Source organism: Citrus clementina, unplaced genomic scaffold (genome assembly GCF_000493195.1).
Source record: "Citrus clementina cultivar Clemenules unplaced genomic scaffold, Citrus_clementina_v1.0 scaffold_9, whole genome shotgun sequence".
NCBI classification, from domain to species: domain Eukaryota; kingdom Viridiplantae; phylum Streptophyta; class Magnoliopsida; order Sapindales; family Rutaceae; genus Citrus; species Citrus x clementina.
The window spans coordinates 824,608-836,230 of record NW_006261964.1 but is presented as its reverse complement, the minus strand read 5'-3'; the positions used below and the strand labels follow the sequence as shown (position 1 = coordinate 836,230).

At 35.7% G+C, this 11,623-nt stretch overlaps 1 protein-coding gene across 2 annotated transcripts; it reads left to right on the top strand.

Moving 5' to 3' along the window:
* The first annotated feature begins 2,447 nt into the window (after positions 1–2,447).
* LOC18033413 (phytochrome B) lies at positions 2,448–9,126 on the top strand. 2 transcript variants are annotated; one of them, XM_024180767.1, is made up of 4 exons: positions 2,448–4,723; positions 5,500–6,307; positions 6,823–7,120; positions 8,622–9,126. In XM_024180767.1, the coding sequence occupies exons 1-4, from the start codon at positions 2,635–2,637 to the stop codon at positions 8,730–8,732; spliced, it is 3,306 nt and encodes a 1,101-aa protein (XP_024036535.1). In that variant the 5' UTR covers positions 2,448–2,634; the 3' UTR covers positions 8,733–9,126. The 2 variants fall into 2 exon arrangements, with proteins under 2 accessions (XP_024036535.1, XP_024036532.1); XM_024180764.1 differs by having other exon boundaries at positions 6,823–7,116; positions 8,422–8,745.
* Positions 9,127–11,623: the final 2,497 nt, after the last annotated feature.

The following is an 11,623-nucleotide window of genomic DNA, read 5'->3' as shown; positions in this document are numbered from 1 at the left end:
GAGCCAAGATGTTCCAACAAATTCCGTACGCGTGGAATCGTTCTACTTTTGCGAATGATATAGCTATGTATAAATTTAAATTAAAATAGCATGCAGTTCCATTTATCTTTTTAAAGTAAAATATATGTAAAACTTTCATTGGAATCCATGTAAAGCGTTTGGAGAGTTAAATCATTGATGCTCTTGTAATGGAATCTACTTTTTAATATGTTGTTGATCATCTATTCACGTGGGCGTCACGTTGCCTGGAATGCATTTTGTGCTTTTCAGAGCGTCAAATGTCGCTGTGTGTTATGGCATTTCATGCGCTGGTGGAAATTTTGAAAGGTACGGCGCTTTACAAAGACATACACTATCTATCCAAGTTTTTTGTCCATATTTTCTAACAGTATCGGTGCTTTTATCAGCGGTGAATTACTGAATTGGGACGCCTTTTTTTTGTTTTTTGTTTTAAATCCGGTATCAAAGTTGACATTTTCTGTGAAAAAAACAAAACCATCTCTCTTTTACACTGTGTATCGATGCCTTTATGATTATTGTACTAGCTGCAATAATTAAAAGGCTAGCGCTAAGTTACGTTGAACGTAACTTTGCGCCGTTGTTACTGTGAGAGGGCCGTTACGTTTAATGTAACTTAGGCCCTTCCATAATTAAAGACTTGAGAATTCTTAAATTTACAATTTTGGAAAGGCGGATTTGAAGGTAGATTATGTTATTTTGTCTCTCGATTCATTATGATTGAGACCTAAATTTATATATTTAAAATGCTTCAATGTAAGTATTAAACTCTCTAATTTAACACCAAGCATTATATGATTAATGCCCTAATTTATATATTTAAAAAGAGCTAACGTTAGCATTAAAGAAGACGTTGATTGAAGGCATGTGTGATCCGACTTAAATTCTTATTTTAACATGTCTGAGCGCTGAAGAAGTATCCATTGGCGATTGACCAATTATAGTTCTATAATTTGACACTAATTTAACATTATATTATTAGGAGTAATGATACAGCCATAAACTCTTGTACAAACTTATTTTGTATAACTTGACGTGTCATTAATTCATTGGTTGAATGAAAATATAAATTAATAAAAATAAATCATATGAGCCAAGTGATATTTAATTCAACCAATTTTATCGTACCACATCAATTTGTACAAGGATTTGTGGCTATATCATTACTCTATTATTAGATACTTAGTTGATCGAGCCTCAAACATTCATTTTACAGTGTGTAGGTGGAAGCATTTTAGACGAGCGCATTGGCCGAATATATTTCATAATTCAAAGTTTAAAAAGAAGAAAACTTTTAGAAAAAAGGGGGAAAAAAAGTTCATGATGGCGTATATTTAGATAAAAATATAAAATGAATAGACTAAAGTTAAATGTTTAAAGTTTGAAATTTTATTAATTAATTTATTTATTTTTAGTGATTTATGTTTAATTTTTAGACATTTACATAAGAAAATAAATTTTTGCTAACTTTATTTAAATGAAAAAAAATTTGAATGTAAAGTAAATATTATGTTTAAAAAAATCTCTATTAAATATATTTATTTTTTAAACTATAAAACCTAATTTTTTTTGTTTTGTTTGAAAAGAATAAAATATCAAATTACTATATTTAAGATATTTTTATTTATAAAAATAAACGGAATAACACCTATATTCAGATATTAAAAAATAAATATGTAATTTAGCCAATTATATTTAAATTCATTTGGACTTGAGAAAAAATGAGATTCAATTCAAATTTTAGGGGGAAAAAAAAATTATATGGCCACGTAAAACAGCATGCGGAGAAAAAGAGAACAAATAAAATATTATATGCTGTGAGGGCTCAACACCGGAGGCAAGGGGCCAGCCAATCAAATGGTTCCCTTTCATTTCCCACCACCGTAGCTATCTTAACGCCCACAAATAATTCCAGATCAGAAAAAGGAAAAAGAAAAATCACGTGCCCAAACTAAAAACAATATTATAATAATAATAAATAAATAAAATACCTTCCCAAGAGAAAAAGAAGAAGGTAAATGAACTTTTGACATAATAATATTTGGATTCCTAATTGTTGGTCAATCCACAAATAAAGATATAGTTTAATTTTTATTACAAGTTTTACTAATAAAACCAACAAACACCAACATTTTTATTTTATAATTTCATCAGGCCTGGAGGATAAGTTAATATATCAAACCTTTTAAATTAATTAAGATTCTGTTCAGTATAATTTTTAAATAAAATTTATTTAATTAGAAATTTTATTAATTATTTAAGTGTCAATAAATTTTTTTATTAAATATTAAAAAATTATTTTAATAAAAAAATTAAAAATTATAAAAATATAAAATAAATAATGAGGATTTTACTTTAAATAATTAATTAAACACTTAAAAGACAATTAGATAAATAATACCAACCTGACTGCCATAGGGTATCAAAGAGCTTTCACTAAAACTTAAACCGTTCACCCCCTCCAACTTTTTGATCCAAAATTCCCAATTGACAAAAATCCTCTGTTTTCATCTTGCTTCTTTGATCATTTGGCTCTCTTTACTAAATTTTTTCACGTTCAGTCATCTGAGGATTTTGCAAAATCTGTAAACACTGAAGAACTAAATAGTAAAAGAAATGGCTTCGAATTCACAGCACCAGCAGCAGCATCGTAGAAGTCAATCAGCAGCACAATCTTCAGGCACAAGCAACATAAGAGCCCACCACAACGCCACAGAATCAATGACGGTAAGCAAAGCCATTGCTCAGTACACAGTGGATGCTCGGCTTCACGCTGTGTTTGAACAGTCGGGCGAGTCCGGTAAGTCGTTTGATTACTCACAGTCAGTTAGAACGACGAGTCATTCAGTTCCTGAGCAGCAAATTAGTGCTTACTTGTCGAAAATTCAAAGGGGTGGCCATATTCAGCCCTTTGGTTGTACTATAGCTGTTGATGAAGCCACTTTTCGAGTCATTGCTTACAGTGAAAACGCGGGCGAAATGTTAGGATTAGCTCCACAATCTGTGCCTAATCTTGAGAAGCAAGAGATTTTAACAATTGGGACCGACGTACGCACGCTTTTCACTTCATCAAGCTCAGTTCTGCTTGAAAAAGCCTTTGGCGCTAGGGAAATTACTTTGTTAAACCCAATTTGGATTCATTCGAAGAACACGGGTAAACCCTTTTACGCGATTTTGCATAGGGTCGATGTAGGGATAGTTATTGATTTAGAGCCTGCAAGGACAGAGGATCCTGCTCTGTCTATTGCTGGAGCTGTGCAGTCACAGAAATTGGCTGTGCGCGCGATTTCTCAATTGCAATCGCTTCCTGGTGGGGATATTAAATTGTTGTGTGATACTGTTGTTGAGAGTGTGAGACAGCTTACCGGGTACGACAGGGTTATGGTGTATAGGTTTCATGAGGATGAACATGGTGAGGTTGTGGCTGAGAGTAAAAGGCCTGATTTGGAGCCTTATTTTGGATTACATTATCCGGCTACTGATATTCCGCAGGCTTCACGGTTTTTATTCAAGCAGAATAGGGTTAGGATGATTGTTGATTGTCACGCCACTCCACTTTGTGTCATTCAGGATGAAGGGCTTATGCAACCTTTGTGTTTAGTAGGTTCAACACTTAGGGCTCCGCATGGTTGTCACGCTCAGTATATGGCTAATATGGGGTCGATTGCTTCATTGGCTTTGGCTGTTATTATTAATGGAAACGATGAGGAAGCTGTTGGTGGGAGGAGCACTACGAGGCTTTGGGGGTTGGTTGTTTGCCATCACACTTCTGCACGGTGCATTCCATTTCCACTTCGTTATGCCTGTGAGTTCCTAATGCAAGCTTTTGGACTCCAACTGAACATGGAATTGCAATTAGCTTCACAGTTGTCTGAGAAGCATGTTCTGAGGACCCAGACTCTTTTGTGTGATATGCTTCTTCGTGACTCTCCTGCTGGAATTGTTACTCAGAGCCCTAGTATTATGGACCTTGTGAAGTGTGATGGGGCAGCACTGTACTACCAAGGAAAATATTACCCACTTGGTGTAACCCCAACTGAAACCCAGATAAAGGATATAGTGGAATGGCTGCTGACTTACCATGGAGACTCAACTGGTTTAAGCACAGACAGTTTGGCTGATGCTGGGTACCCTAAGGCAGCCACACTTGGTGATGCAGTTTGTGGAATGGCTGTTGCCTACATCACTAAAAGGGATTTTCTATTCTGGTTCCGGTCCCACACAGCAAAGGAGATCAAATGGGGTGGTGCAAAACATCACCCAGAGGACAAGGATGATGGGCAAAGGATGCATCCACGTTCTTCATTCAAGGCATTTCTGGAAGTGGTGAAGAGCCGCAGTTTGCCATGGGATAATGCAGAAATGGATGCAATTCATTCTTTGCAGCTGATTCTGCGAGACTCATTTAGGGACGCTGAAGCAAGCAATTCTAAGGCTGTTGTAAATGCCCAGCTTGTAGATCTAGAGTTGCAAGGGGTGGATGAGCTCAGTTCAGTTGCCAGGGAAATGGTAAGATTAATAGAGACTGCAACTGCCCCCATATTTGCTGTTGATGTTCATGGCCGTGTCAATGGGTGGAATGCAAAAGTTGCAGAGTTGACTGGGCTGTCAGTTGAGGAAGCTATGGGGAAGTCCTTGGTTCATGATCTTGTTTATAAGGAATATGAAGAAATCGTTGACAATCTTCTTCATCATGCTTTAAAAGGTAGTCCTTTATCCAGCATCTTAACTTGTGCTAATTCAGAGCATTTTCCAAGTATGTTTTGACATCTTGTAGGTATGTATAATTTCTATTCCATTTTCCTTGTCAGTTGAGTGTGCATATCAGAATGAAACCTTTCCAAAATGAAAATGGGTGTTGCCAAAATCGTTTACAGAAATGACAAATGGAAACTTAAAGCAGGTCAATTTTTGCTCTCCAATGCTATTGAGGGTGAAAATTGGGTATCTAATATGCAATATAAATCATGTTTCACTGATTTAATTTGCATGTGTTCTGTGAGTGCCTTTTGATTGACTGAATTTAATCATATTGTGTTGATATATGCCCCTGTACTTAAATAGTGTCCGCACATGCTATGAAATGGTAAAGTTCATTTTAGACGCTTGAGATGGGAAAGATGTAAAATAGAGTCTCAAACCTGATTGAAGTCATTATGTGGTTCCATATATGTACATTGGCACTGGTCAATTTATTCAGTATTCGACCAGGAATGTGGGGTGAGTGTTGAGATTGGTATGAGGAGCCTAACTCAGCCACCTTGAAATAATTAGCTGGAACATGGCTGTGTTGCCCCAGTATTTTTCTACATGAGAAATATACGTCTAAAGTGAGAGTCTCCTCATTCATAAGTTGGAAGGTAACAGTCACACACTTCTCATCGGCTGGTGATTAATTAATTAGCATTTGTGGGAGAATACTTATTGTCGGCTTCTGAAACTGCTTTTACTAGTGTAAATGACTCAAGTTCACTTGTGCAGGCGAGGAAGACAAGAATGTAGAGATAAAATTGAGGACATTTGGTGCAGAAAATCGTAAGAAGGCGGTCTTTGTGGTGGTCAATGCTTGCTCCAGCAAGGATTACACAAATAATATTGTTGGAGTTTGCTTTGTGGGTCAGGATGTTACCGATCAGAAATTGGTGATGGACAAATTTATTCACATACAAGGTGATTACAAGGCCATTGTTCACAGTCCCAATCCTTTGATCCCTCCCATATTTGCTTCAGATGAAAACACTTGTTGCTCGGAGTGGAACACTGCCATGGAGAAGCTCACTGGGTGGAGTCGAGGAGATATTATTGGGAAGATGTTAGTTGGGGAGGTTTTCGGAAGTTGCTGTCGTCTCAAGGGTCCTGATGCTTTGACAAAATTTATGATTGCCTTGCACAATGCATTTGGAGGGCAGGACACGGAGAAGTTTCCTTTTCCCTTGTTTGACCGGAATGGAAAATATGTGCAAGCACTTTTGACTGCCAACAAAAGGGTAAATATGGAAGGGCAGATTGTAGGAGCTTTCTGCTTCTTGCAAATTGCTAGTCCAGAGTTGCAGCAAGCTCTTACAGTTCAGAGGCAACAGGAAAAGAAGTGCTTTGCTAGGTTGAAAGAGTTGGCTTACATTTGCCAGGAAATAAAGAATCCATTGAGTGGTGTGAGCTTTACTAACTCACTCTTGGAGGCCACTGACTTGACAGAAGATCAGAAACAGTTACTTGAGACAAGTGCTGCCTGTGAGAAGCAGATGTTGAAGATCATAAAGGATGTGGACCTAGAAAGCATTGAAGATGGGTGAGTCTTTTTTCACCTTGTGAACAGTCTTAACTTTGATCATGATGGAAAACCCTCATCACATCTATTGTGATGCAGGAACAAGTGTTTTAATTTCGTGTAAATATACATGTTTGAGTGTTGCTGCTTTCAAATTATCTTCATTTGTTTGTTGATAGTTCTTGCTTTTCTTTCTTTCTGTATTGTACAAAAGCTTCGTTTACAATGAAAGAGTAGCTAGAAGACTGTCCTAGTTATACCAAGTAGGAAACTAGAGTTAACAAGAACTCAATTATTGTAAGCCATGTCATATAAGGGTGTCGTGGTTTTAGGATTTCAGCCACATTCTTCCAGTGTAGAACTGATTAATCATCCTTGTGACTTTTGTTTTCTTTTCATATTGCTAGTGATCTTCTGTTTTTATTTATTTCTAAACTATTATAATCTAGTGTATTCTTCTACTAATCATCTGAACCTCCTGAAAAATTTGGCTAATGAGAAAGATGATCTCATTTTTTATTTACTTTTGGAGTCAGTTCATTGGAGTTTGAGAAGGCTGAATTTTTACTCGGGAGTGTCATAAATGCTGTTGTTAGCCAAGTGATGATGTTGCTGAGGGAAAGAAATCTTCAGTTGATTCGAGATATCCCAGAGGAAATCAAGACACTAGCTGTTTATGGTGATCAGGCAAGAATTCAGCAGGTCTTGGCTGACTTTTTGTTGAATATGGTACGTTATTCACCATCAGCAGAGGGTTGGGTAGAGATCCATGTTTGTCCAACATTGAAGCAAAGTTCTGAGGGACAAACCATTGTACATAATGAATTCAGGTTTGTTTGCCCCATCCTCATTTCAATATCATACTTATTGGTTATTCTAATAACATGTGGAAAGGTCCATGTCATTGATTGAAAGCAAAAAGAATAAGGCCTTAGTAACTCCACTCACATTTAACTCTAATGACCTTAATAACACTTTCCTAGTACTTTCATAGTAAGAAACTGTGATGGCTGTGGCTATATAAATGTTCTCCGATATGATTTCCTTTGGAGTATTTTATCTCCATCATTCACAAGAGTAATACTTCCTTGTGAATTTGGGAACCAATCTTGTCAGTATACATACTACATATTGGCACTAATTTCACAGGTATGAGTCTTGTTTAAGTGCTTGACTCTCTATGTAACTTGGACCGAATCATTTGTCTTGCTCTATCTTTGTTAAGTTTTTTGTTTGTGCTAGATAATTTATCAAGTTACCGACTCTATATTTTCAGTCATATATATATATATAATAGCAAGTATAAATCATAATTTGCTTTAGGGCAATATGGCTATGCAACATGCACTTTGGTAGAAGTTCATAGGCATTGTAAATAACCTTGCTTTGGCCCACATGGTTGGCCTGCCACCTGCGAACATCTGAACTGGAGATTTGTGGCTGCACATCATTATTTTTGTTTCTTTTGGGTGTGTTTGAGGTAGCCTTAATTGTCAGATGAAGTGTTAAGGTCCCTGGGCATTCTATTTCATTGACTTCTTTGTGGCTTCTGAGCCTGCTTCAAGCCTGGTGACTCAAGCAATATTTGAAATTATAGCTGCGTTTCTCTTGCATCTTGCTTTTTAGCTTTTGTCATTTTATAAGCAGCATCGAGTTGCCACAGTTGGGACATTGGTTTTTTGGGTAAGTAGGTAGTTGACTGATTGAACTTTGACTCACGAGCTTTGACTTTGGTATATTGAAATTTCAGTATCTAAATAATTTTGTTCTCAAGTCTGACTGGACCTGCCAGCTGCGGCCTTTAGTTCTGCAACAATCTCTAATGGAATTATTATGTAGAAATTTCATGCTATAGCAACTAAACAACCTTCACTTTTGGTAGCACTCAGTGCAGAGTTGATTGTGTAGTAAAGAAACCTTTTGTTACTTTCTGTTTCCTTGACTAAGTTTTGTGCTATGATATTGGATTAGGATATTTTGTTTCTTGGTTTTGTCCGTAAGAAGACATTGTATACTGCAAAGTATAAATCACGAATTGTGACAGTGTGAGGATATTTGTTTATGTTCAGTATTATTTTAAATGTAAATCCTCTTGATGCCCTTTGAGTCAACTAACATAAATGCACTTTACAAAGGATGGTATGCCCTGGTGAAGGGCTTCCTCCTGAGCTGGTGCAAGACATGTTCCATAGCAGTCGGTGGATGACACAGGAGGGCTTAGGGCTGAGCATGTGCCGGAAGATTCTGAAGCTAATGAATGGTGAAGTCCAATATATCAGAGAGTCCGAAAGATGCTATTTCTTAATTATTTTTGAACTTCCCATGCCTCGGAGAGGCTCAAAGAGTATCACTGACTAGATTATTCCCACTTGAGATGCACAAAATCAGGACCTTTCTCGGACTTAACGTCAGGTGCCTAATCCTCCATATAGTTTTGAAGATGTAATGCATAACCCAGGTAGATTTGGCCAATGGGCATTAATAATCCTATGAACTTTTGGTTACCCAGCTCTGTAATGTTATCAACATCCTTGCACATGAAGCTTCCAGATCTCATGAATGTTGTGCGGCCTCACGTATCAAGGATTCAGATGACTGGGTTCACTTGAGATTGTTGTAGTCTTGTAGGTTGTAGAGGTTTCATAACAAAAAGTCATGGCGGACTGGCGGATAAAATTACTTGTTTCCCCTGTTGTAAGCATGTATTCTAGATTATATTACATGTGTACCATGTCAAGCTCCCATGATAATTGTAACATATCGTTCGGTGTTACTCCCTGAATGCTAGAACTTTATCTCATGTTCGATAATGTAAATTCTCTTGCTCACGTGGTGGAATTTGTACGTTCCATATAAATAGGGCAACTCAGAAGATAAGAAGAAGAATATGGATAAGTTCATGAGCTTTGCTAACAATTAGGACCAACCAAAACGCGAATGCCCACCCGTATAATGACCCAGATGACCATTTGCAGGCAAAAATAAGAATATCTTTAACAAATGAGAAACACAACTTGATAAGTTTATATAGACTTAATTTTCCAAAACAAAATGGTTCGCTCACCTAATTCCAAGGCGAGATTCAATGTAAAATCTTATGTAAGCAGCCTACCAAACAGGTTCCAAAAATGAAAAAGCCAGAGGCATTTGCTGTCTGATTAGTGATGAGGCAGAACTTGAAAAAGGTCAATCGATTCAAAGTTGTAATAGAATGTTGAGTTTTACAACATTATCTCCAAATTTATGGGTCACGCATGAAGAAGATAACGAGATGGGCAGATGGCATGCATCGCAATAAACGCTTTGGAAGTTTCCATTTTTTAGAAAACTTTTTGACAGCCATAAATTAAACTGGGCCTCTGTCTCTTGTCACACTAAATTTGTGTGCGTGCGCCCCCCTGAGCGTAATGATGCTGTGCACGCAAACAAAGATTTAAACACCTAAAAAAGAAAAAAAAAAAAAAACAAGTTTCTAGAGTGACACTTGTTTCCAAGTTCCCAAAAAAAAAAAAAATGATAAGATAAGACCAAGATAAAGAAAGAGGACACGGAAATCGCTACATTGTATATGGGTCTGGAAAAAAAAAAAGGAAAAAGTCAGAGCTATAATTCCTGCTTGCTTTCTCTTGCAGGAAGTTCAGATTGAATGAATTGAAATTTGACGACTTGGAGACTTATTTATTAGACATATTAATAATTAAAAAGTGTTGCCATAAAGATTCTTCTCCTTTTCAAGCATATAATTCTTTCAGCAGAAAACTTTTTTACGGTGCACCCAGCCGTTGAATCTTAATAAATTTATTTATTTAATTAAATTTTAATAAATTCATTTATTTAATTAAATTAAATGGCTGAATATAATAGTAGTATGGTACCACCGTTACACCGTAATCGAATCCATTTTTCAAGAGAGACTTGCCCAAAAGCAAACTTAATTTTTCTCTTCTTAAGCCGCTCTATACAACAAAACTACATTTTCTAATTGTACCCATTTGCATTAGTTTAAGGTCTCTTTTTTCTTTGTTCGAGTGGAATTCGATTTGAAATGTTTTGACCTACTAGGAGAGGGGAGAGTTTTAGGTCTTTTAGTGTACGTTTTTTTTTATCCGTTAGATTATTTTCACATATATTTCACAACTAATCATGTAAAAATTGATCAATCGATTCTTGACTCTTTTGCAAATAAAATTAAAAAATTAACGATTTAATTCATGATTTTTTGAATTTATCAGGTTGAATTTAGTTATTCCTTTATAAATTTATCTCAAATCGAGTTTTTTTTTTTTTCCTTTGTAGTACTCAATGAAATTTTACTAGTTGAATTTAGCTAATTAATCGGGGGAGTACTTTTTTTACTAGGTAACAATTGACATTAATTTATTTCAACAATGGTGTGAGTTCATTGTGTTGTGAAATCCAAGTCAGTCCAATGAATGTGCAATTGCTGTTTAGGTAATCCAAGAATGAAGCTAACCTCAATTTGGGTATTATATTAAACCCATTATTAAAAGTAATAATAATATTATTATTATCTAAATGACTTTGCAAGAACTCACAAAAGATGGGTGTCGTGGAAGTATCGGAAACAGAAGTGAAAATATACGCTTTTAGGGCAGCCCAATATGGAGGCCTTTTGGCTGAAAAGGAGAAGCCATAATATTAAAAGTCGAATAAGTTTCAACATATTCCCAATCTTGATTGTACTAAACGCGCCAAGAGTATTGGACCAGTAGTTAAAAATCAGGCACCGCGATAGGCCATGACTTTCCACGTGATTTTTTGGCGCGTGGAAAGAGCGGCTTGGTCTGTAGAATAAATAAACATCCGGCTCTGGTCTAATAAATAGTTGGAGTCAAATGATAATGGAGAGATAGATGAGAGAGAAACAAAAAGAAAATAAAAGGTGAAATTCAATAAAACACAAAGGAGTAATAACACCAGGATCCCCCTGCTTTTCTATGTTTTCACAAAAGATTACATAGTTTGTTCATTTGTGCAAAAATAAATCCAAATTTCCGGGAATCACAAATAATCTCATTATTAATTCGAACTTATTTTTATATCCTCCAAAATCTATTGAATTTTTTATTTTTATCAAATTACTTATTTTTTGAATCCCACTTATTATAATAATTATGATTAATTTTATCATTTTTATAATTAATGTTCATTCTTAATGAGCCCTATCTTGTTTGGATTTAAATTATATTTTCTTTTAACATCATAAAAATTTGAAAAATCAAATCAAAATTTTTTATTTTTTATTTTTTTTTGGGCCTGAACTAATTTGTTACCATTCATGTACTCTTATTTTTTGAGAAGACCATAATTAAAAGT